General features: G+C 41.1%; 1 protein-coding gene and 1 long non-coding RNA gene across 6 annotated transcripts in view; one reads left to right on the top strand and one right to left on the bottom strand.

Annotated features, from left to right (window-relative positions):
* LOC310841595 overlaps positions 1–19,523 on the top strand; it is a 58,544-nt gene extending 39,021 nt beyond the window's left edge. The window contains exon 2 of the long non-coding RNA XR_014562576.1: positions 15,708–19,523. This is a non-coding gene — a long non-coding RNA (uncharacterized lncRNA). The remainder of the gene's footprint in view (positions 1–15,707) is intronic.
* The window catches only part of BTBD9 (BTB domain containing 9), a 157,350-nt gene continuing 146,126 nt past the window's right edge, over positions 16,207–27,430 (bottom strand). For all 5 annotated transcript variants that reach the window (XM_083732478.1, XM_083732476.1, XM_083732475.1 and 2 more), the window contains exon 11: positions 16,207–19,505. In XM_083732478.1, coding sequence (XP_083588604.1) covers positions 19,338–19,505 — 168 coding nt within the window. In that variant the 3' untranslated portion in view covers positions 16,207–19,337. The remainder of the gene's footprint in view (positions 19,506–27,430) is intronic.

A 27,430-nucleotide genomic window follows, 5' to 3' on the forward strand; every position in this document is an offset into this window, starting at 1 on the left:
TGGCGTTCCAAGTTCAATACTATTTGCACACATTAAGTGCCAGTTGGGTCACCAAAAGTGGTTCAGATTACAGTGTGGGTTAGAGAGGACATTCTGCATTGGGGACAACCAACATGGTGCTCTCCAGTTGTTGTTGGACTACATCTCCCATAATCTCTTATCACTGGGCATGCTGGCTGGGGATGATGGGAGTTGGGAGTCCTTGTTCTACAGCATGTAAGCTGTGGGGTGGGTTTATTTGGGGCTTGCCATTGTTGGCACAGTGTTGACTTTCATAGCTGAATCCCAGTATGATGCATTCTGGGGACAGCATGAGAGGTTCAAATCATCACCCCCATCACAGCAGTGATGAGAATGGGAAAGGTCAATGCTTTGAGCCCTATGTGCAGAATACCATAGTGTGTCTTCATTTTCAAGGCTATGAAACATAGCCCACATTATAAAAGTCCCAAATACTTGGGGAAACCCATCTGTTACATGGTGCTGGTAGAAGGGCCTCAGTGCTATGAGAACAAGCCAACAGAATCCTGCTCTCGACAATTTTGAAAAATCTGGTGCTTCTCTGCTCTTATCTTAGCGTTATTTCTCTCTTCCTTGTTGGGAGTGTGGGTTGTGGGGGGGGGAGTGGGGAGGGCTCCTCACATACAATATTTCCTTTTACCACAAGCCTACAAAAACCTGGAGCAGTTGCACTTTAAAGTAACATGACCATCACATCAGGCTCATCCTGAAGCCACAAATGCCTCCTCAACACAAAACTGAGCTAGAGCACTTTCTAAAGAATTGCCTGGCCTAACTGTTTCTTTTGCATTAATAGATGCCTGTCAGGATACAGCTGCCATTAGTGAGATGTATTAGGCTGTGGAACTGTCGCTTTAAGAGGAGTGATGGAAGGCCTGTCCCACAAGACATTGAAACCTGGGAGAAGGCACCCGCAAGGACACATCTTGCACCGTCTCCTTGAGGGAAGGGGTTGGGGGCCCTTTCCCTAATTGGCAATGCATCTTGGCTTCCCAGCCATCAGCTGCCACATGATTTGCAATGGGGTGGATTTTGGACACCCTTCCAGCAGCGCAGCACCAAAAGCAAAGGCATTTTTTGCAAGAGGGGCAGCCTGGTGCACCCCCAGCCCAGCCCAGCCATTACTTAAGACAGACATCTAATATGTTTGGATTATTAAACGGCTTGATACAAGTCATTCTTCAGACTCTGATGCTGACATCAATTATGTTAATTTGTCCCAATGATGCAATGATAATTTAATGCCTCATTAAACCGAATGGACTTATAAAGCTGCCAGTTGAGAGCTTCAACCTTGCCCTGGGCAGTCTTCCACTCTGTTCTTTATATCTATATATTAATAGCAACACATGCACCAGTCTCCACTGTGTTTGTGTCACCCAGGCTGCTGTCATCGTATTTGTTAGTAGCAATATTGAACAGAAATCCAGCATGTCAGTATTTCCCAATAGAAGCTGTGGCAATGACGCTTCCTGTTCCCCTTGCCAGAGGAGGCATCTGTTGGAGCATGCTCAGTAGGTAGCATTCCAGGATGGGCTGGCTGCTTTCAGAAGATGCCAGCAGTCCAGCTTGGCCCAAGGAGAGAGAAAATTTGCCCCAGAAAATTTAGCTAGGCTGGCAGAGTCCCATTAACCTTTAAGTCTGCAGGGATATGCTGGGATCAAGCTATCAATTAGAGGCTCCTTTTAAGGCAATGGAAGTTACTTGTTTTGGGAATGGTTAGATGTTGCTTTGGTTGAATTAACAGGAAAGCTGTATTAAAATTATATTTATTAGTTATTGATAAATATTGTCAGGTGTTTGAATGGTACGTATGTGAAGAGGAGGAGCTTATTAACTTAACGACCCTGGTTGAAAAGCCAGAACTGAACTGAACAGTTCAGCATGGTGTGCTAGACATCCTTGAGAGCAATATTTTGGTATTCATATCATTCCAATATTATACTTTTAATAACCCCTTCACACCGAGGAACCATCCAGAACAGAAGGGAATTGTTCCAGTTACAGATAGTATGTAATTATGTATGTAATTTAATAATTACATACGCGTGCATGCACACGAAAGCTCATACCAAGAACTAACTTAGTTGGTCTTTAAGGTGCTACTTGAAGGATTTTTTTTTTTGTTTTGAGAAGGGAATTGTTTAGCTAGATTGTAAGTTGCCAGTCCAACCTGTTCTGGACCAGAACATGCAGGGGGGAGGGAGGGGTTTTGCCTTCACATGTAGACCTGTGGCTGCCCACTCTGCACTATGGGATGCTAGACTAGATTCACCAATGACCTAATCCATCTGAACTCTCTTTATATTTCTTATCTTTAAAGGCCAGGGAGAACCATATTCTACACTCTGGCCTGATAACGGTGGCAGTCTTTTCTTTCTTTCTTTTTGCAGGCTCATAAATCAGTCAACCACTAGTTCTCAAGAAGGAAAACACCTTCAGGACAATAAAGTGCTGTAGTTAGTGCTGCACATTCCAGACCAATAAAATAAAATAAAAATAAAAATGTCTTAGGGACAAACTAGATCCTTGAATTTTACCCCCCTTTTCCTTTGATTAAAAATTGCCATCAGAGGGCAAGGATGATTTAGAGCACAGGGAGGGGTGGGTGGGTGAGGGTTAACCCTTTGTATGGGCTGGCACCAACTTTGATGAGTTTTCAGCACCTTTTATGGTGATTTGACTATGTGGACTAGATTTGGTTTGCTGCTGTTGCTGATCTTGTGCAATTTTATCTGCCGTTTTATTATGTGGCAGTTCTGTTTTAAAGTTCTAAAATTTATTAAATTGTGTATTTTTAATAATTACATACATAAATATGCCAGACCCATTTCCTCTCTGCTATTACTGCCTGTGGGCCACTGTGTGCACAAGTGGATCTTCCTGTCTGTAAGATTTCTGTGCCTTGTATTGTATTGAAGGGCAGCCACATTCTCTTGCCAGAGAAGATGCTAGCTTTGTAGCAGTCTCCCAGAAGCTGCAGTGAACTAAATTAAGTATGTGTCGCTCCCTTTAACGTCACCATTTGAGTTAAATTTTGTTCCAAACTGGAAGGTAAAATTGTGCTTTTGAGTAGCTCTGCCCCTTCAACCTTTCTAAGCAGCATTCAAATGACAGGATGTGATAGTGTTCTAAGATTCAAGCAGCCACCTGCTTAAAATAAATAGTTTTGCCCTTTGGAATTACAAACAAGCAATAAAAGAGTGCTTTGTGTTGGAATATAAAGCTGATGTCTCATCACAAGACTGCTTGGTCATACTTCCTCGTCAAGACTGTATTCCCCCAATTAGCCAATCTATCAGCTCTCATTTCATTTAAATGTGCAGGGCAGGATTCACCTAATGAATCTCACTAGTGGAAACCCTGCACTAGGACTTTTGCTTGTGCAATGGGAGTCCCCCCCCCCACTGCTTTTGTGGGATCAAGAGAACCAACAGTAAAATGCTTGTGCTGATGGAACGTTAGCACAACAATGAATTCACCCCACAGATTCCACCACAAGGGAATTTCCAGGTCTGCTGTCCATGAATTGGAGGGCAGTGAGAATGGCAACAAGGGGGCAAAGCTAGCACATTCTTCTCTGCTGCCTTCTCATATAATAATAATAATAATAATAATAATAATAATAATAATAATAATTTATTATTTATACCCCGCCCATCTGGCTGGGCCTCCCAAGCCACTCTGGGCGGCTTCCATAAAAGCCAAAAATACAATAAAATATCACACGTTAAAAACTTCCCTGAACAGGGCTGCCTTAAGATGTCTTCTGAATGTCAGGTAGTTGTTTATCGCTTTGACATCTGCTGGAAGGGCGTTACACAGGGTGGGCGCCACTACCGAGAAAGCCCTCTGCCTGGTTCCCTGTAGCTTTGCTTCTCGCAATGAGGGAACCGCCAGAAGGCCCTCGGCGCTGAACCTCAGCGTCCGGGCAGAATGATGGGGGTGGAGACGCTCCTTCAGGTATACTGGACCAAGGCCGTTTAGGGCTTTAAAGGTCAGCACCAACACTTTGAATTGTGCTCGGAAACATACTGGGAGCCAATGTAGGTCTTTCAAGACCGGTGTTATATGGTCTCGGCGGCCGCTCCCAGTCACCAGTCTAGCTGCTGCATTCTGGATTAGTTGTAGTTTCCGAGTCACCTTCAAAGGTAGCCCCACGTAGAGTGCATTGCAGTAGTCCAAGCGGGAGATAACCAGAGCATGCACCACACTGGCAAGACAGTCCGCAGGCAGATAGGGTCTCAGCCTACGTACCAGATGGAGCTGGTAAACAGCTGCCCTGGACACAGATTTGACCTGTGCCTCCATGGACAGCTGTGAGTCCAAAATGACTCCCAGGCTGCGCACCTGGTCCTTCAGGGGCACAGTTACCCCATTCAGGACCAGGGAATCCTCCACACCTGCCCGCCTCCTGTCCCCCAGAAACAGTACTTCTGTCTTGTCAGGATTCAACCTCAATCTGTTAGCCGCCATCCATCCTCCAACCGCCTCCAGACACTCACACAGGACCTTCACTGCCCTCACTGGTTCTGATTTAAAAGAGAGGTAGAGCTGGGTATCATCCGCATACTGATGAACACCCAGCCCAAACCTCCTGATGATCTCTCCCAGCGGCACAGATATATAATAACACTATAGTGTCTGGAGAGGGCTGACTAGCTATGCCAGATTCATATCAAGACAGAATTCCATAATTAAAACAGCAATGTCAATCCCCGGCAGCATTTCTAAACACATTCCTGCTTTTCTCAAAACAAAAAAAAAATCCTTCCAGTAGCACCTTAAAGACCAACTAAGTCAGTTCTTGGTATGAGCTTTCGTGTGCATGCACACTTCTTCAGATACACTGAAACAGAAGTTTCCAGACCCTTCTATATAGTGAGAAGGTGGGGAGGGGTATTACTCAGAAGGATGGTGGGAATGGGTGGTTGGCAGATAGCTGTGATGAGCCTGTTGACGACTCTTAACGACTGCAATAGGTCTTACAGGGAGAAGCAAGGGGTGAAAAGGTGAAAAATGGCTTTGTCATGTATAATGAGATAAGAATCCAAGGTCTTTGTTCAGGCCAGGTTTCTCCATGGTTTTAAGTTTGGTGATAAGTTGTAATTCAGCAGCTTCTCTTTCCAGTCTATTTCTGAAATTCCTTTGTAGTAAAACAGCTACTTTGAGATCTTGTATAGAATGTCCTGGGAGATTGAAGTGTTCTCCTACTGGTTTCTCTGTCTTGTGATTCCTGATGTCCGATTTATGTCCGTTTATTCTTTGGCGTAAGGTCTGGCCTGTTTGTCCAATATAGAGAGCTGAAGGACACTGTTGGCATTTGATGGCATACACAATGTTAGACGATGAGCAATTAAATAGTCCCGAGATGGTATGTGTGATGTTGTTGGGGCCAGTAATGGTGTTGTCCGGGTGTATGTGGCAGCAAAGTTGGCATCTGGGTTTATTGCAGGCTCTGGTGCCAGTGTCCGTGTTAGGTCTGGTTGTAGTATTATTGTGGGTTAGGAGTTGTTTAAGACTGGGTGGCTGTCTGTAGGCAATGAAAGGTCTTCCTCCAGAGCTTGAGAAAGAGAACTGTCATTGTCCAGGAGAGGTTGTAGATCTCTGATGATACGTTGTACTGTTTTAACTTGGGAGCTGTATGTGATGACTAGAGGTGTTCTGTTATTTTCTTTTTTGGGTCTGTCTTGCAGCAAGTTCTCTCTGGGTATCAGTCTGGCTCTGTTGATCTGTTGTCTAACTTCATCTGTTGGGTATTTTAGTTGTAAAAAGGTTTGCTGTAGATCTCTTAGGTGAGAGTCTCTGTCTGTAGAATTGGAACAGATGCGGCTGTAACGTAGTGCCTGGCTATATACAATGGACTGTTTGGTATGTTTGGGATGGTAGCTAGAGGCATGTAGATATGTTTGTCGGTCAGTTGGTTTACGGTATAAGGTGGTGTCTATGTGCCCATCCTGTATTTTTATAGTAGTGTCCAAAAAAATGTATTTCTTGCATAGATTGATTCATAGTTAGGTTGATTGTGGGGTGAAAATCATTGAATTTCTGGTGGAAGGTGTTCAGGGTCTGTTGACCATGTGTCCAGATGATAAAAATATCGTCAATGTATCGCAGGTACAAGAGAGGTTTGAGTGGGTAGGAGTTTAGGAAACGTTGTTCTAAATCTGCCATGAAGATGTTGGCATACTGTGGGGCCATGCGGGTGCCCATGGCTGTGCCGCTGATCTGAAGGAACAGGTCATCACCGAATTTGAAGTTGTTGTGGGTAAGGACAAATTGGCAGAGTTTGGTGGCAAAGTCCGCTGTGGTTTTATCTGAAATGGTGTTCCTTATAGCTTGTAAACCATCGTTGTGTGGGATGTTGGTATACAGAGATTCCACATCCATAGTAGCTAGTATAGTATTGTTGGGAAGATTATTTAAAGATTGTATTTTCCTCAGATTATTTAAAGATTGTATTTTCCTGCTTTTCTGTTAGCCAAACGCACTTTCCTCGGTTGTGGAGGCCAGGGTCAGAGCAAAACAGTGCCCTGTTCAAGGTGGGTGGCTCTGCTGCCCCTGAGTCGTCCTCTCCCTTCCATGCTGCCTTGCCTCCCTGCTTACCCATAAACTCTTTAGCTATTAGTTGGAAATTATCACAACTAATTTCAAACCAGAACTTCTAGCCACAGAAGCAAAGCAGTAGTAGTCATAACGGTACTGTTCCTGGCTACCTTGCCCAGAATGCTTCACTGTGAGGAAGGAGTCTTCTTTCCTCAGAGCAACACAGCATGGAGGGGGAGGACGAAAGGCGCATAAGAGTTTTGCAGGATGGGTAGCCAGAGGTATAGCAAGTGGCAAAGGTGGAGCTGATCTGCCTCCGTGTGTCTAAAGATAGGCCTGTACTGACTGATGCATTTAGAACTTTCCCCCTTTTTCCTGCCATATATTTACCATTCTGCAAAGCCCTCAGGGAGTAAAAGGGGCAATGAAAGCACAGATATATTCCACCTTCTGATAGCGGTACTTAAAATTCTGTATTAGAACAAAGGCCTTGACTTTGGTAGGGACTTCTGCCCTACCAAATGGTAGCATATGGCATCATTTGTGTGCGCTGGTTGTTAAAAAGACAGGCAGAGAGAAAGATCAGGAGTTAAGCACAAAATATCAAGTTTATTCCTAAAACCACAGCCACATCATCTATACAAGGTGCACACCTAATTTCCACCATGTGATATATATATATTACCTTGCATTACATATTACAATGCAAAGAAACCTCATATGAAATAAATGCAAAGAATATAATATCTTTTCCACATTTGCTCATAACATTGTTCGTTCTGGCAGTGATTCGGGACTTCAGTGGTCTCTTTCTGCTCCCCGCCTCCCAAAAAACCAGAGAATGATCATTCCCATTTCCAAATTTTGTTATTCATCCTTTTTTATTTGTTTTTATGAGAAACTGTTACAGATTTTGGTAGCATGCTTAGATTGTCTCATACCAGCACAGCAGCCCTGCATATTTTCATCTGAACACCAGCAGACATTACAAAGGGACAATTTTGAGGGTGTCATCTGTGGAACTTTTCCACTTCCTAAAAGTTCATAAGAATTGCAGGGTAACTAGTTGCTTAGTAGAGCTATCTCTGCTGGTGAAGAATGCTCAAAGCAGCACGTTTCAAAATAGAGAGGTCCACTGACTTACATGAACATTCTCTAAGGCCAGACAAGAGAAGGGGAAAAGAACAGAAAGACCCACAATACAGAACCAATCAATCTAGCCAGTCAAAATGGCTGGTGATGCAGATAATGCTATAGTACAAAATAGGTCAGCAATGTAATCACAGCATGCTGTAGGGAGAAGTGTTCTTACACAATAGGCACAGTTAATTACAGATGCACAGCTCTTTTAAATAGCCAGGCATTGAGGACTAATGCGGCAATTTGTAAATGGTTTTCAGTTAAAGATGGCACCAGTACAGTGATTTTGTTTTAAAATAGAAAGGAATCTGGGGAGGCGGGACACAAGGGGCTATGCTTCTTGAATTGCAAAGTGCCAGCTGAAAAAGGCACCACTAAAATGGTAGATGATGACAGGATGAGCCTACAGTTGCATCACGTTTATCTGCACAGTTAATTACTTAAACTAATGGCATTACAGAGAGCTCAAGTGGTGTCTGAAGAGCAAAAAAGGTTCTCTCATCATCCAAGTATTTGAGTTGCAGCCCATCTGTGTTCACAATGTGATCTGAGGTAGTTTAGAGTAGGTAAAGTGAACCAATTTATTATACAAGGGGGAAGCAGGAAGCAGAGTCAATGCAAAAAGTCATGACTTGGTAAGTAGTCTGAGGTGAGCAGGGAAAGGCAGAAAGTATCTGCTGGAGGTCAGGAATGAGAACCACTGATAGAGGTTAAGCGGAGAACTCTGTATGGCCCACTGGAACTGACTAAGGACTATGATCAGAGTGTACATCAGACATGTCTGAATACGTTAAGGAATGATGGTAGGGCAAAGTAGGGAAGGAGATCATATTGTAGAGCTGGAGAAAGCACAGTGGGAAAAGAAACAGAACTGAAATGATCGAGGGAATGGAGTTTCTTAAAAGCTGGGAAATTTTAAGGACAGGGTTGAGAAACAATGCTGTTGGACTGAAACGTCCATTATCCTTGAACATGGCCTTGAGGCTGGATTGTTGGGAGTTAGAATTCAACAATGTTTGAAGGGGCCACAGCTTCATAGCCAAAGTACCACACTCATTACATATAGTATGTACAAAATGCACGAACTTCAGCTGAGGGGCAGGTTTGTGTTCAGGAGTGACAACAGGGAAACAACCCCAAACTTCCAAGTATGCAACAAGGATATGGGACTTCATAGATCAGAAAAAAGACAAGTAAGAGGTGACTTGATAGATGCTTATAAAATTATGCATGGCATAGAGAAGGTAGATAGAGAAAAGTTTTTCTCCCTCTTTCATAACACTACAACTCGTGGACATCCAGTGAAGCTAAATGTTGGAAGATTCAGGAAAGATAAAAGAAAGTCCTTCACGCAGCACACAGTTAAACTATGGAACTTGCTCCCACATGAGGCAGTGATGACCACCAACCTGGCTGGCCTTAAAATAGGATTAGAAAAAATCATGAAGGATAAGGCCACCAATGGCTACTATGCTCTGCCTCTATGGCCAGAGGCAGTAAAGCTGAGTATCGGATGCTGGAAACTCCAGGAGGGATAGTGCTCTTGTGCCTGAATCCTGCTTGCAGGTTTTCCACAGGCATCTGGTTGGCCACGGAGGGAACAGGATGCTGGACTAGATAGGCCGTTGTTGGCCTGATCCAGTGGCCCCTAATTTGTGACACTCTCCCCAGAGGCGCACCTAGCATATTAATTGTACAGCTTTTGCCCTGTGGTGAAGATGCATCTCTTTACCTTGGTCTTTGACAGTTAAGGCATTTCTCTTTTGTGGGACCCACTTCTTTTGCTGAATATATACTGTTGGGTTCCACTTGAAGCTCTTTTACTTGTTTTTATAATTGTAATGGTTTTATTTGTTTCTGTAACTGCATTATATGGTTGTAAGCTGCCCTGTGACCTTATGATGGAGCGTGAATGAGAAATCTTGCAAACAAACAAACAAATGCTCAGCGCAATTCCCATTCCCCAAATTGCTTTACTCCAAGGCAGCTTTAAGAGAAGCCCATTGGAATACTGTAGTGGAAGAAAAGATGCTGGATGCAGTTCTTTATAATGCACCCCCCCAGTCTGATACTGCATAGATCTTCAGCTAATTATGTATAATTCACTGGTTTGTGGATGAGAAATCAAAAGCACAGGGCAGGGCAGGATGCAACCTGAAGGTTGACAGGGGCTCAATTGATGGCAGAGTGAGCAAAGATTCAGTACTAATCATATTTAGCTTTGAGTATTTCTGGTAAAAGTTTTCCTTTTAATTAGGAGGCACAGGACAGATACACTACCCAAGTGTAGGACAGACAGCTGGAGAGCCAAATTTCCATAATGTTATCATCTTTCAGAAAAGCAAATAGGAAATGTGATCAAACGCTGAAGGTAGAGCAGGTGGAGCGAAGGAGGACAAGAATGTGAGCAATAAGTGTGGAAAGGGAAAATGAGAAGCAGTTAGGTGTGGGGACAGACTGATAAGAGAGCGTTCTGGGAGTTCGGGAACATTATGCTAATACAATTCTCCAGGGCTCTAGACACACTTTCATTGCTGTCCTTTTTATAACACAGTGTAGATTATTCAGATCCATAAATTAATGGTAGGATGGACAAGAATGCATAACTAAGCTTTGTGACTTGTTAAACAGCCTGGGTGCGCTTTCTAAACTATAAATGTCACCATGCCACATAGGATGAAAAGAGGAACCTGTTAACTAGAAGAATTCTTTTCAGGATATATTAGGTCCTAGCCACATTGAAATCAATATAGTTCATCTTTACCAACAGTCCTGCCACCATACACACTTCATTTTGTCAATACAAGGAAAATAATTGGTCTAAATTCTGGATTTGCTAGCACTGTCCCTGTTACTACAACTAAATAAAATGCCAGATCCAGTTGTTGGGTTCCGTCTCTCTGACTTGTTAGAATGGGGGCAGGGGATAGGTTAGCCTTTAGATGTTGTTGGACTCATCTCCCACCAGCCCCAGAAAGGCCAATGATAAAGGATGGTGAGAACTGGAATCTAGAAAGGCATAGAGTCGGTATATTTGCATGAGCATGACTGAAAAAAATAGAATCCAGGGCAGGGGTTGCACTCCTCACAAGACACTTTGGCCACAGGAAAAAGGCCGAATGATTTCTTGAGCACACTTTAATGTTTCCCCTATAAAAAGGGACGCTGCTGCATGCCCCTCAGAGTGGTAGCATGGCTGGCCCAGTAAAGTGGGATGGGTGTGTGTTTGCAATGCATTTCTGAGAGCAGACTACACTTGTCCTTGACAGGTGCTCATTCCGTTTCCTCCTTTCTGTTGATTTGATGGCATTTCACCAGTACAGTCGTACCTCGGAAGTCGAACGGAATCCATTCCGGAAGTCCATTCGACTTCCAAAACGTTTGAGAACCAAGGCGTGGCTTCCGATTGGCTGCAGGAAGCTACTGCAGCCAGTCGGGTTCCAAAAAATGTTTGCAAACCAGAACAATCACTTCTGGGTTTGTGGTGTTTGGAAGCCAAGACATTTGTCTTGCAAGGTGTTTTACTTCCGAGGTATGATTGTATTCTATTTTGAATTTCTGAGTTGTGCTAGCAGCATTTGAACAAACTTTCTCCCTTTGAGACTCCAGAATAGCTACTTTGTATGCCTAGCTTTTCATCATTACACATCTATTTTCATCCTATTGGCATAGAGCAGGACCAACCCCAAACATTCTGCTGCCTGGTGCAGAGCATAAGTTGATGCACCAGCACTGCCCTGCTCTAATTCCGAGTGCATGATATAGAAGACTAGACAAGTCATTGAGGCAGAAAATTCTGTAAGGCTCCTGGCAGGCAACAACAACAGTAACAAACCAAATAACTGTTTCCTACCCTTTTCGTGACACTTCAGGTCGGCTGCCTGAAACAATCACCGCACTCTGCCTAGTGATAGGGCTAGCACAGACTCAAAAGCAGGTTTTCAAGCTTGTTTCAAAGCAATCCTTGTGTAACCAATTAATTATAAGGTTTTAAGATGCTAGCTTAAAAAAATTCAAAGGGTTTTCAAAGCACATCCTCCCCAATGGCATTGAATGGGATCTTGCAAAATCCATTTACCAACATGGTAATTTAAATACTAGATAATTATAATAAGTATTGGTGGCAGCTCAAGGGAGAGGTCAAAAGTGGGGTTTTTTAATAGCGTCACTACCCGCTAAGCATTGCTTCTGGCTCTTTGCTCCTTTACCTCTTAACCAAGCTAGAAGAGCCCTCCCTTCTCTCCCCCACCGTCATGGTTTTTAGTCACCAGCTATAGTATTTCATCTGATGTAATCTGAACTGTTGACCCCAGACCTCTCCAGTAATGGACACAACTCAGTGATCTGATAGCTATAAATAACACACTTAAAAACTGATATAGAATGGAAATGTGGCTATTGCTGGATACACAGTAGGATAATAATGATTAATGTCAGCATGGAACCTTTCAAAAGCATACCATTTCTTTATGAGTTACCCTTAGCCATTGCTCACATATGTTAGAGAAATAAAATATGAGAAGTAATTAATTCTGAGTGACGTATAAGTGAACTGCCATGTGATGAAATTTGTAGTCATCGTGTGGAAACATGGCAAGAATTTCCACGGTCCCACCAGAGATCCAACACATTGCAGCTGTCAGTTTGCATTCATTCTGTTAATAATTTTTAAAGCCTCTTTTCCTACTGGGATGTTTTACAATTAAAGTTTTAAAAAAGCTAAATCCTCCCCTAGGATACCACACAATTCTTACTCAACAGATTTGCAAGATGCCCTTTGATAATGTCATTTAAGATTATTTTCTGAAGATATAAGCTGTGATCCAAAGAATTGAGCTGTGCCTGTGACGAACCCAGGCAGAAATGCACTTGCTGTTTCTGTTCTCCTACCAAAGATGAGCCACTGTTCAGTTGAAAAAGTACATGGCTTCTTCAGCAGTGGAAACTGTTGGAACAGAAATAGCTAGGCACGTTCCAGATTTGAATAAGAACGTATCACTCAGGATCACAGCCATAGACGCTATTTTCTCAGATACACAAAATGGTTACTTAGAAGCTGTAACGTTTGCAACACATTTCACAGCACACACCATGCTTGCTTCTAATGTGCTCCCCTTGAAACTCTTGTACTGAGTTGGTCTGCACAACACAGGAAGCCAATCTGTGGCTTAGCAAGACAGTGGGACTCTGTGGGCTCCCCAGGGAGGATATTTCTCTAACTTTTTTTTCCTCTTTGGTTCTTTTTATTGCTGTGACATACTGAGCTAAGCCAAGGTTTGGTTTAGTGTGCCTTCTGCTCCATGACCTATTGCTAAGTTCTTTCCGTACTAACCGTAAGTTGTAGCAAAGGTATTTCCTATAGTTACAGGTCATGGTTATAGAACCATGTGTATCTGAAGAAGTGTGCATGCACACGAAAGCTCATACCAAGAACTGACTTAGTTGGTCTTTAAGGTGCTACTGGAAGGAATTTTTTTGGTGATGGTTATAGAAGTTAGACCTTACACATGACCCCAGGTTCAGATGACATACTAAGTCAAACCTTGGCTTAGCTGCTGTTTTAATAAGCCTAGGGAGGAGCAAAGCAGCTGTGATCTGCTCCTCAGCAGTCAGCAAGTAGTTATTATTTCATTATTTATTAAATTTATATACCACCCTTCATCATAAGATCTCAGGGTGGTTTGGCTTACTGCATTGTGCAACCCTGGTCAGTGTCTGTCTGCATTTTGTGCTACTTCACATGCAGCAAATATTCAGAACACTGCAGGCTTCGCATCAAACAGAAATAATTGGTGCAAGTCAAACAGTAATGTCCACATGCATAATGTAACTTTTACTATTGGGCTCCAGTTACTCTGGATTATTTTTGAATATTCTTCCTAAAAGCTTTGCACCAGGACACACTGGTGAACCAGTTATAGGTACCGATTTTGAAACTATTTTGCTTTAGCATTTATAATCATGTTAATTGCCAATTATAATGGGTGTGAAATTTTGGACCCATCACAATTAATTGCATGTCGCCCAGTGAAATTAATAAGGTCAAGATTTCCCTCTAGATTAATGAGAGCCTTGAAAAGTCATTAGCATCTGCGTAATGTAAAAGGCCAGTAAGGAATTTCTCACTACCCAAATCCTCTGAAAACTGAAAATTTGCATTTCTAAGAATGTGGCAATGCTGTGGCAATAGGGTTGCCTTATATACATATAAACGCATAAGCACTTTCAGAAATAGCATTTGACTGTCTTAGGAAAATTGCATGGCTGCTACATCTCCATGAAATATACTAAACTGTCTTTAAACCAAATACATGGAAATGTTATTTACAATCTGGTTCAGGATAGTTAACATATACTAATTTGGTGATTTTGGGAAGGGACAAGGTGGCATTACTTAAATGTCCTGTTGCTACTGGACATCGATGCACATATCTGTCTTCACAATGGATGTGGTCAGCCTACAGAGGGACAGACAGTATTTTGCTGTGCAAACTATGCATCTTAACACTGTAATATATTCCTTCTTGCATTTCTAGGTTTGTACTAAAGCACTGGGCTGGGAATTCAGGAGATTGCAGAGCAGTCAGCATACCTAATTGCTCTTTAAATTGTACCGTTTATTTTTCTCTTTAAAAGCAACCAAATCTGTATACTACCCCTACAGGTTTAACAGAAAACTAAACAAACCTTTCAGAAGCACCTTGTTGTGATAGTTTGACTATGACTTCACAAAAGAATTGAGTACTCTGCTCAGTTTCCTAGCAGTTTTAAGACAGTAAAGACCGCTTACTGTTATGGCTCGGGAGCAGCAGCTGTGGCCTGGCTGAGCCATCAGAGGTCAGGGGTTGGGTGGTCTCCTGCTTCCAGTGCAGCCAACGGATGACGTTGGCTCCTCTGTTGGCCACTAGGGTGGTTGGGATTTACCCAGGAACTTTAAACTAGCCTATCATGTCCAAGCAAGGGGGTGGGGTTACAAGTGCAGATCTGACTGGCTTGTCTTCAGCCAGGTCTGCCACTAGAACACAAATCCCCAAAACAGCTTCCTGGAGGGATGTGTGTCAAGGAGGCTGTCCTTAACCCAAGATGCCTAGGGATTTTTGTCAGGTATTTCTAGGGGATACTGCAAGCAACACAGCTGAAAATTCCACACAAGGAGAGATAAAATAGGAAAACAACTTAAGTCACAGCAGTGTGTATGTGTTTCTTCTGTGAAAAACTCATATCTAATTACTACACAGTTTTAAAGCATGGGTGGGATGTGGTTAAAAAGCAGCTTAAGGAGTCTGTGTTAAGATACACATGCTACTTTGTGGATGGAGGCTACAAAAAGCTTTATAGCTACAAATGCAGTATAGTTGTATTGTTTCCATGTCCTGATGAGGAATACATTCAAATTTCTAACTGAAGAAAAAATATTAAAAATTAAAACATAAAATACACACTAGGTAAAGGTAAAGGTACCCCTGCCCGTACGGGCCAGTCTTGCCAGACTCTGGGGTTGTGCGCCCATCTCACTCAAGAGGCCAGGGGCCAGCGCTGTCCGGAGACACTTCCGGGTCACGTGGCCAGCGTGACATCGCTGCTCTGGCGAGCCAGAGCCGCACACGGAAACGCCGTTTACCTTCCCGCTGGTAAGCGGTCCCTATTTATCTACTTGCACCCGGAGGTGATTTCGAACTGCTAGGTTGGCAGGCAAAATACACACTAGTGACACTCAAAATTGAAAACGAACTGTCAAAAGCTTCTTTGTGAATCCCGGACCTCTCCAAATTTATTTTTGTAATCTCTGCTCTAATAGGTTTCCATTGTAATGCCCAAAAGATTTTTTTGTGCCTCCCCAAAATATCCTTAAAAAATATTAACAATATTAATATTAATATTAATATTAATAATAATAATAATAATAATAATAATAATAATAATAATAATAATTTTACTGATTGCTCCCACAGACCCCTGGCTGTGATTGAACAATGTGCTTTTTTTTTTTAACTTTTCAGCTGCCAACACTTGACATGGAATCCTAGAGGGTCAGGGTTCAGCCCTAAATTGTTGAGCCACGCCGGATTATGGTATGGAATTACAGATGACAATTTATATATAGATTTTGTTGGTTGTTAGAAAAATGAGCTAACAGCATGAGTCACTATAAGTGTGTAACTTCTATATCAGCTATATCAGTGGGGGAAACATTGGAATTTTTCTTACTATGAATTTCTGTTTTAAGATGCCTTCTGGAGGTCATTCCCGAGGTTAAGGAATGCTTTCTGGAAGACTCTTAAAAAAGAGGTTTGTCTCAAATACTTGGAAATATGGTATCAACATCCTTCATAGGGAGCTTGACGAAGTATATCATTATCAAAGAGGGGGCTAAAAGGCAGGAGAAACAGTATGCAGAATTGTATTTACTGCCTAGAAGATTAAGCTGTTATCAGTTATGATTTATTTGAATTCTTGCATTGTCTTTAAAAAGTTATTAATAGCCTTTCAATCAAGCTCTTGATTTATTTAGAACTTTAATAACAACAACACACAACTGAGTGAAGCAAAGGGCAAAGTCAAAAACTAAAGTATTATAAGGTTGATATAATAGATGGTAAGGTTGATCTTATTGCTTACTGTTCACAACAGTGATCCAAACATTTCACCACCCCCATTCCAAAGTGGGGAACTCTGGCACTCTCCTCAGTTTACCCGCATGTGCTATAAACTGACTGTTTGAAAAGAGAGATCAAAAACAAGTTATGGGCAATCTAGATTATCTCCATTCAAAATAAGAACAGACACAAGGCTACTTAAAGGTGAGGCTGCACTTCTTCACTGCTCAACACCTTTTATCAACAATAATAATTTATTTGGGCAGGAAGAGACCATTCACATTCTCTCCCAGATCTTATTTTTCTGTTCTCCAACTGCAGTTCATCTACAAGCTATGTTAGCTGATGCCTTCTAGCCAATATATCTAGAGCTTCCTACATATCCAACAATCAGAGCAGCACTAGAGTAAGAGTTGGAAATCCTGTGGAACAAGAGTGAAATAAATGAAGGTTTTCACGATAGCTACAGAGTACCTCCAGGCCCTTTGCCCTGGCAGAAGCATCTGATGCTTTCTTCACTTGATAGGTTAGCCATCTTCAAATATCTCAAGGGTTGATACATGGAAGATGCAGCAAGCTTGTTTTCTCCTGCTCCAAGAGGGTGGACTCGAACCAATGGATTCAAGTTACAAGAAAGGAGATTCCGACTAAACATCAGGAAGAACTTTCTGACACTAAGAGCTGTTCAACTGTCAAACAGAGGTTTTTAAGCAGAGGTTGGATGGTCACCCATCATGGATGCTTTAGTTGAGATTGCTTTAGTTGGACTTAATGACCCTTGGAGTCCCTTCCAGCTATACATTTCTATGATTCATTTGCCAATCTCCTGATTTCCTCCAAAGGTTGGTCACTGTGTACCTGCACTTCACTTCACACTGCAGTACTCTGGCAAGCTTGGTTTAGATAATGGCAGATGAAATACCAAAAGCAAGAAAAACTGAAGATGAGTCATGGCCAACTTAGAAGTCATTTTCTTTTACTGCTTTGCAGCCACAATGCTGTCTATTCCTTCCCACATTTATTACAAACAGCATTCAGTAGAATGCAAGCACTTAAGCTTAAGCACTGTGACAACAATGTTATTTATAGGACACCATGGTCAAAGCAAACAATTTGCATCAAACTATATTACACCACTTAAAAAAACAACAACCACAAGTTGACAATAATAATATTCTCCAAAGTCACATACTTCATGACAAATGCATCTTTCCCCCCCTAATTAGATGGGTCGATGGCATTGACATGTGTGCGTAAATGCATAGCCTCTTTCACTCCAGGAAATGCAGCAGGATGTAAAACAATTGAATGTGAGGAATGCTGCATGTGAACACATTCCGAATAATCAAACAAATAATCTGATTAAGTTACAAAGGATAGCTACTACTGAGTTGTAAATTACTTAACACACATACCAAATCCAACTATAAAAGTCAAATCTGTATTTATGGAGATTATGTGAAAAGCTTCTTAGAAGTGGGTTTTTTAAAATCCCTAATGGAATAGTATAATCTTTTTAAACAAAACAAAACAAAAAACCTTTACTATAAATTGCCAGGATTGTACCACCGGCTCTGATTAATACCAAAGCCAGCTGAAATGTTGATCAGATAGATTTCTGTTTTCCAAAGCACAAAAAAAGATGTTGGAAATCAGTTGATGTAGAAATTAAAGAATGATTTAGTAATTTCTAAAGTAGCCAATAATTGTTCCTGCACCTGAGAACCTGATGGATAGTTTTATATGGGAGTAAAAAGTGACAATTTTGTTATTCATATCAAATAGTCAGAATTCCAATACAGCATCCTTGGACTGCATTGTTTTATGCACGACCTCCTTAAGGGTTTTTCCTTGTCGAATGGAGTCATTATCACATTGCCTACCACTATTAGGTATATTTAAATGATACAGAATGATAAACAAGAAAGCATTTCAAGAAAAAAGGAAAATGATAAGCGAATAATATAGGTATATCAATACATACACCCACAGACTTCCCTATGAGGAAAGTTTGGAGCATTTGGGACTTTCTAGTTTAGAGGAAAGGTGAGTAAGGTGTGACTTGATAGAAATTTATAAAATTATGCTTGACATGGAGAAAGTAGATAGTAGTTTTTTCTCCCTTGTAGCACTACAACTTGTGGACATTCAGTGAAGTTCAATGTGGGAAAATTCAGGGCAGAGTATTTTTTCACACAGCACGAAGTTGAAGTATGGAACTTGGTCCCACAGGAGGCAGTGATGACCACCAGCTTGGATGGCTTTAAACAAGGATTGGACAACTTCATGGAGGGTAAGGCTATCAACTTGCTACAATGGCTATTGTTCTGCTTCCACTGTCAGAGGCAGCATGTCTCTGAATACCAGTTGCTGAGAATCATGGGTGGGCAGAGTGCTGCTGCACTCATGTCCCATTAGTGGACTTCCTACAGGCATCTGGCTGACCACTATGAGAACAGGGTGCTGGACTAGAGGGGCCAATGGCCTGATCCAGCAGGCTCTTATGTTCTTAGACTTTGAAAATGGCTCGCAATTTACAAAGAAATGTGGATCAAGAATAAATTAAATAAAAATATGGTTTCTGTACACATTATCTTCCATAAACATTCTAAGGAAAGACCCATTTCCTAGGAAGTACCTTCTGCAGGCACATGTAATTATCTCTTTTCCATACTGTTCACATGGTATGTTTATGTTACAATTGGGCTCGGCTTTTTGTTGGTTTGTTTCCTTCGATTCAACCTGATTTGGTTCAGTTAAAGAGGTAGGGTGTAAATAGGAGAGTTGGTGAAAACTGAAAGCCTATTTCTTTCCCTTGGAGAACATCCTGATTTGAACAAAAGGGAAAGTGTGAAGCCACCCCTCAAGTCTTTGGGCGGCCTTTTCCACTTGAACATCTCCAGCCGCCAAGTACGGTCCCCTCTGTCCATTCAGAGAACAAGAGGTGCCTACAACAAGAAGATGGTGAACAATTTTATCATGGCACTGGGGTCGTAAATACTTTTATTCATGCTCTTTATAGGCTTGGTGAGCTCATGGGTGTGAAGTGGATCCTGGGAGAGAGTGCACAGAGCTGGCACTCGACGCTCGAGGTGGACGGGATGCCAGCTGCTGCCCACTTGTGCATATGTCTTCCTCGCAGCCTTCCTCCTTGTGGGCAGCAGTTTGAGCTGGGCACTCAAAATGTACACAATGAAACACCTGAAAAACAGAACAAAACAAGAGAATGTCAACCAATAAAATGGGAACACAGGGTAGTATAGTTAGAACTAAACGACCTTCTAAATGGAGCTTAGAGAAGTTGCTCATGATAAAGGACCACAAATTTATTCATGCCTTCATGTAAGCCCCACTAAATATCGAACATGGCACTCCAATTTCATCTATGCTGAATACTACTTTGTTTCAAGGATAAATTTAAAGCCCTAAATGACCAGGAACTATAGAAAAATGGTCTTTGCCCATCAAATTCAGCTTGATCCTTAAGATTGTCTCATGGAGCTCTTCTACTCAGTTTCCTTATCAGCATCAAAAGGGTGGAAAGAAGGGATGGGGCCTTTTCTGTGGTGACATAGAGACAATGCAACACCCTGTCTGCCAGGTGCCATGACTGATTGCCTTTTGATGAGCAGCTATGACATCTTCTGGCAAGCTTTCACAACTATTCCTTGCTAAAATTATTTTGTGACCGCTTCTGTTTTTGTATTCTCTCTAAAAAATTTTTTTCTTGTCTTAGTTCATTTATGGATTTTTTTTTATAAGGTTTCACACATTGCTTTAACTTGTTTGTTATGCTTGCAGACTTTATTTATTTATTTCAGCATGGTTCAGCGTCGAATAGTGCTGAAATAGAACAAATCACCACTCTAGCAGGTAAATCCCGTAGACAGGCTTGTTCTTATGAACAGCACTAGGCTGCAAAAGGTATAGTTCTGCATTTCACAGCTTTGTGTTTATAGCCCGTTAAAAAACAAACACCATAGAAAGATAAATATTGTGTGATGGCTTTCGCTTATAAGCATTTATATTTGATAACTTTAAATATGAGGTACTCTGCTTAGAATCAGAGACTGCAAAAACTCTTTGTTTCTCAGATGAAGGTACCAACTACATTCAAAGAAACACTCATGCACCTTAAAAATCAAGCTAGTTTATAAAGCAGAAAACAGTTTAGTGATTTCAAAAGTATAAGAAGATTCCACCTAATTCTTATTTTTAAAAGTTACAAGGAATGCTCTCTTGTGCATAAATTCTGGAACAAGCCTCTGCATCTAAATGATTTTAAAAATCCTTTTAAAAGTGTTTTATGAAGTTGTAACATTATTATTTTTGTAAGGTTTTGTCTCTGAAAGATTTAAGCTTATAGAACTATTAGGAGGAAAAACTGTTATAATTAAACATTAAAAGTAAGATACAATAATTGATCCATGTGCCAAAGTTGGCCCGTGAGGTCAGAGGAGATAACAATCTGGCCCACAAGGCCAAAAGGGCCCCACCCCTGATTTAAAGCAAGCCCTACTTTCTACATATGGTGTGTGGGGCCTGAGAGGAAGCACACATTTCTGAACTCAGATCACATACAGGTGAAGGGGCAGAAATACTGTCTGAACTGGCCCACATGCTTGTAGCTCAACTTTACAAAAGAAAAGATACTGCTTTTGCTTATTGTTCAAAGGGTTTTAATGTTATAGTATGCAAAACCAAAGCAAATATACAATACTAATATGAATAATTCAGATGATAACTGCTCTGTAACATTCTTCTGTAAAAATTATAATATAAAAAAATGCTCCTCTGTGTTGATTTGATAGCTATTGTCAATTAACTATGCTGAGTGACACTAGCAATGAATAAATAATAACGGTGAAGTTTTTTAAGATAAAGCTTTTGCCGTGACCACTATTTTTTACTTTATTTGTATTTACTTTATTTCTTCAGATTTTTAAAAATCTTTTTCCAAACCTTCTTTTACATTGACTGGAAACTCTTATGATTTCACTTAGCTTTATCCAGGCCCTGTTATCTCTCTGGGAGTGAAAAGGCTAAAAACAAGTTACTGACATACCATTGATTTATACAAGACTATTAGAATATTCTCCCTCCTCCACCACAGCCTAGAATTCGATTAGCCTTTTAGAGAGTCACAGTACACTGAGCAGATATCTTCAGTGAATTGTCTACCTCAGCCCCTGGATTTTCTTTGGATAATTCAGTCCCCACAGTATGTATGAAACCAATGCAACTTCAGTCACTATGTTCTTTGAATTTTTAAAAATATTTTGTGGCAAGCATGGTCTCTGGATATGCAAAACGACCTGAAGGCTTGAAAGCTTATTTAAGTGGCATTTGACGGCCAGTGGATTCCCAGAAATGTGTTCTCTGACTTGGGGATGAAGGAAACAGTTTCGTAGTTTGAATTTAAGAAGAAAGAGGCTGATGGGAATGTGTAACTGCTAGGTTTTCTAAAATAAAAACTAAATAACTGGCATTGGGGGGGGGGGAGAGATCCTTTCACTGTAAACAGTGTGATGGCATCCAATTCCAACTGGGATTGCAGAGGGGTGAAGGGTTAAAGTTCACCAAAAAAATTATCTGGACCAGTCTAAAACCTGGGTCAAAAAGTCGAAGTAAATAGATAGAAGATGCGAAGAACAATTACATATTTAATTGGTTGTTATATAAATGGGAGGAAAGAGGTAGGGGATTGGATGTGTGTGTGTATATATATATATATATATATATATATGGGGTGAGGAAAGGAAGAAAACAAACTAGCTAACTAATCAACAAAAGACAAACAAACAAAGGGGGAGGGTAATATGAGAGACTGGAGGTTAAAATCGGGAGCTGAAGTAAGGAGTCCAATTGATATTTTAAAATAAATTTATATTATGGTATATTTATAATAGTGGGACGCAGGTGGTGCTGTGGGTAAAACCTCAGTGCCTAGGTCTTGCCGATTGTATGGTCGGCGGTTCGAATCCCCGCGGCAGGGTGAGCTCCCGTCTTTTGGTCCCAGCTCCTGCCCACCTAGCAGTTCGAAAGCACCCCTAAGTGCAAGTAGATAAATAGGTACCGCTTTATAGCGGGAAGGTAAACAGCGTTTCCGTGTGCTGCGCTGGTGCCGGCTCGCCAGAGCAGCTTTGTCACGCTGGCCACATGACCCGGAAGTGTCTCCGGACAGCGCTGGCCCCCGGCCTCTTGAGTGAGATGGGCGCACAACCCTAGAGTCGGACACGACTGGCCCGTACGGGCAGGGGTACCTTTACCCTTTACCTATATTTATAATCTAAAAAGGATCAAAGGTCAAACTCTGGGGTCAATTCAGTGTTAAAAATAATGAGGAAGAGAAATAAAAATGCAAAAAATCCAACAGCGTAGACCTGAGGGTGCTTCAAAACACGGCAGCAAAAGAGACAGGCTCATGGGTCTCTGTTATATGAGGGAGATGGCAACGATCTCAGGGAGCGAAGTTTGTGTAGCCTACTCTCCCTAACACAGCAGTGGCAATGGAATGGCAACGTCGCAAATGGTTCCCTGTTCAGCAGGCGACCACCATTTTAATGGTGATGGCCATTTTGCTGCACCGGAAGTCCCCTCTTGTTTGCTTTCTAAAGGATCCTCAGCTGTCCCTTCACTATTTTCTTGGAGAGATCTATCTATATTTATATGATAGCTTTTCCTGCAATTGTCAGGGTGATTTCCACATTTGCACATGTGCTGCTGTGATGCTTTGATTAAAGGCACTTCTCACAATACTGCAATTATTTGAATTATTTGTACTTTCCATCCCCCCCAGCAACAGCTGTTGCCATTTTTTCAGTTACCATGATCAGCAACACAATGGGGGGGGGGGGGGGAGACACACAAAACAAAACACCAGAACAGCCCCAAAACCAACCCCTGAATTTAGTTACTGGATCAATTGACAATAATACATTACTTTCTGGGGAAGGCAATGTAATTGAGTACACCCCTGATATCAGAAGTCAAATCTGAGTGGCTCTGTTATGTTATAGCATCATTACACTCACTGTTGTTATTGTCCCAAACAGCATCTTCCATTAAATGCTTCTCAAAGTAATAAAAGTTATGTATCATATACACAATAAAATAGAATCATACAAGGACAAAGTACCAGAATAAAAAAATCGGAACACATGTGCTGCAAAGTCAGGGTATTAAGAGACAGTGCTACCAACTATAACTGAAGACACCAGGTAGAACTACAAAAGAACAATACCAAGCAAACATTTTCAAATATGTAAAATGATCTGGGGATCTATTTTGGGTGCAGGATAAAGGTGTCTGTACAGAGCTTCCATGAAGAGAATGCCTTCGCTATCCATTTCCATGGAAGGAACCATTTCATGCATGTATTTGCTTGAACAGTTTAAATACCTTAACTGAAGGACTGTATGTTTGCGTGTCCCCATATGCCTTCATCTGGGGACTGACAGCCAAAAAGGAAAATGACTGTTAAGGTATTACTAGATGAACCCTGCAAACACGGAAGAAAATGGGAAATATGTGCTGCTTTGCTGTGTGTGTTATTAACATAGATTTTGGTTGAAGCAGATCAGGAGAACAAGATGGGTTTTAGCTTAATTAGAGGATGCAAGTAACATTTTAGAAAACTGCAAGGGAAATCAAACAGAAACAAAAGAAGGTAAAGATTGGATGCGCTAAGTGGTACATGTGACAAGCAAAATAAGAATGGAACAATCTACACTCTGTGTTATAACAGAATCCAAAAGGAAATGTACAAGTGAGATGCCATCAACAAGCATGCCAAAGGTTAGATGAGAGGGATAAAGCACAGATGGTGAAGAAAAGGAACATTTTGTAAGCAGTTAAGAAAAGTAATGAAAACTAGTTTTAAAACAGTTGAGGAAGTAGAGGCTACTACAGAAGGCAGCATTAGCTTGAAAAGGTAGCATGAGGGGATTTTTATAAGCACCATAAAATATTGCTAAAAACATAATGCATTCTTTATTTCACCATTCACAAAGAAAGATGAGAGGCAGATGGTAGAAGTAGACAGACTTCTCCCAAAGGAGGCTGATAAAATGCTGAAGGAAATCAAAATCATGCTGAGCAAGTGATCAAGAAATCAAAACATCCAAAGACTAACAAAAATTTCAGAGTCACACTGGATAAAGAGCTTAAACACCAGAGGAACAGGAAATGATTAATATTCCACAAACACTGTCAAACTTTTTGGAAAGCAGAAATGCACAGTTAATAGCTATAATTAAATAGGATCCAGGATTTTTTAAAATTAGCCTTTGAGATACCTTATTCAAAAAGACAGGTGGCAACCAGACTACTATTAGACAGAGAGGAAAAATATGAAGAAACAGAAGCTTGTTAACGGCTAGCAATTAGCACTTCTTCAAATATGATTGGCACTACAAAGTCAATCCACACAAACTATTGCATGATGAAGCCAGAGGACACAAAAAAACAAATAAACCAACCCTGCTTCCTCTGCTTTACCCATCATATGTATTCTTGCAGTTCTGAAATAACAGGATGAAAAATGTGTCCAAATGCACCCCTAGAACATTCAGAAATACCACAGAATGCTGGGACAGCTACTGGTAGGAATGAATCTGGTTTCTTGCATTAAGTGTGCTGAATGTAGGAATCCTCACTTTAACAGCCTCTAGTTGCTCCCCATGTTAAATAAAGATGGAGTTGATTTCTGAGAGGGAAAACAAGTGATACTGAATGGTAAAGTTCATTATTGCGCAGGAAAAGACCTAAACTCCTCATTTAATTTAAACTGCCCCTCTAAGTTTGGGGCAACTTGGCAAACAGCTGGCATAGTGTTACAAAAGTTAAAGTTCAGGTATTATGCCAATACTAATGCACTAAGCAACAGATGACTCCTCGCTGTACAGCAGATACTTTAAAATATCCCATTAACTCTAGTGGCTCTAGCAGCGTGAAGAGAATGTTGTCTGAAAACACTGGACACAGGTGAGATTAGAAGAGCAAGTATAACACCCACAACTTTGGAAAAGAAAGGAATGTAATAGATGCATAGCCAGAGCTTACAGATATCACACTATGGGCACATGGGAAGTCCCAGTTGATATGCTTTTGAATAGCAATGGCATGATGTCTGTTTCTGCCCTGAGCTGCATAACTGGCATACTTTTTTCCATCACAAGGTTTGGGCTGACTAAGGATCATGCCCCACCTTAAATCATAGTTGCAAAAATATCTAGCATTTAAATTTGCGGTAGTACCTTCTATGGAGGACAGCCAGTACTTTAATAAGGGCCTCTGAAATACAAGACCTAATACAAACCAGCCTGTATAAAATAGACTGAAGCACAAGTTAAGTAAAAGCCTCTACCTGTGGACTTCCCTTAGCTTAGGCAAAATACTGGACTAATTAGGCCTTTGGTTTGACTCAACAGAGCTCTTAAGTTCCCCTTTCCTTCTTGGGCCTGGCACATGTTAAATGTTACCATGTCACGTAGTCAGGTCCCGGGAACCACTTTTTCCATGGATTCATTCCACAGTTCATAAATAAGATGGGCAGAGCCAATCATACATATCTTTAACATGAAATCATAGACTCTGGATTCTGCCCACAGACTATTTGTGTCAAAGGCCTGCACCTTTGACACTACCTACAGGGAGGTTGTAGACCTTTAAATGGTACAGCTTCAGCATGGGATGTACCTACATGCCTCCCATGACATAGATGTAATGGTTAAAAAGTAAGCCTACGATTTCATCTGGAACAAGAGAGCAGTGTGTTATTTGCGGAACTTTGCATGAAAAATGTTTCAAAATATTACATGGGTATCATTGCACTTTTGAAACACTGAGAATATCATCGTATCACTCAAAAGGCCATTAGGGCTTAATTTCACCACTAATAGCAGATTATGAGAGCACTTTCCCTAGCAGCGGGCTATCCTGTAATTGTCTACTATGCATTTAGTTGCATATTCACTCAAGCATTTGATAATGATCACTGCTGGCGACAGGCTGCTGAACTCAAAATGGAACACTATTCTGGTTTACTATGATCCTAATTACTACAAACTGTAAATACAGGCAGATATTGTATTTAGTTAAATCAAGTATGGAGGGGAGGGGCGCAAAGGAAAAACATCCCATAATAAGCATTTTGTGAAGCATCCTTGGTACTGAATAAACCTTGTAGCAGCAGTAAGCACTGATTAGGTTAAAAAATGTATACCTTTGAATCTGTAACGAGTTTATTACTTTAGCCCAGGAAACAGCATAGAAACTGGTTGAGAATCAAACAATGAATGGTTAATACCATCCAAGGCCATCACCAAGTTTAATTTATGGACTTATTTATAATTTCCCATTGTATGAAATATGTATGCAGGAGCATGTAATATCTTTGGCTTTAGAGACATTAATCTGCCCACATTTAAGCTTCTAACAGGTTAAAGTGCTGCCTTGGTTCTCTGGTGGCAGGCGGGTGCGGGGTGGGGTGGGTGAGACTCAACACATACAGTTTAAAGGGATGAATAATTTACCTACCTGCATTTGTGGCTTCTATTTTAATGGAGCTATTATTTATTCTGTGAAATGACATGATTCACTTTTTACAAGATTAAAATATATCAGCTCTCTTTCAGTAAAAAGATCTTCTAATGTGACTGACAGGGATATAAATATGCTAACCTACATCAAGAACTTGGCTCTAATCTCCAAGAAAACTCAGCAACATGACCAGATTTTTTAAAATAAAAAAGCAGTTTTATACATTTCTTCGCCAGGCTCTTGAGACCACAGCTTCATTTCAGTTTTTTGCTTTCTCTCTCTTATTCTTCGCCTAGGGTGTATGCTGATATTGGTGTCTGTAGGCTTAGAAGTGAAAATAGGATGGCAAGCACTGGGCCTTGTGTTCCCTAAGTGCCTCTTACGTTTAAGTCAAACCCTGGCTGCAAGTAAGTAACAACTGATGCAACAGGAAAAAGCAACCATCCTACTCAAGGGATGCAGTCCTACAAAGATATGTATGCCCAATTGCTTAGATAGCTGATGAAATGAAAATGAGCAACAAAATGCAACGACTTGTCCTTTAGTGGTACCAGCAGGACAAAAGAAAGATTAAAAGATCACCC

This window comes from Podarcis gaigeae (genome assembly GCF_964106915.1).
Source record: "Podarcis gaigeae genome assembly, chromosome: 3".
NCBI classification, from domain to species: Eukaryota; Metazoa; Chordata; class Lepidosauria; order Squamata; family Lacertidae; genus Podarcis; species Podarcis gaigeae.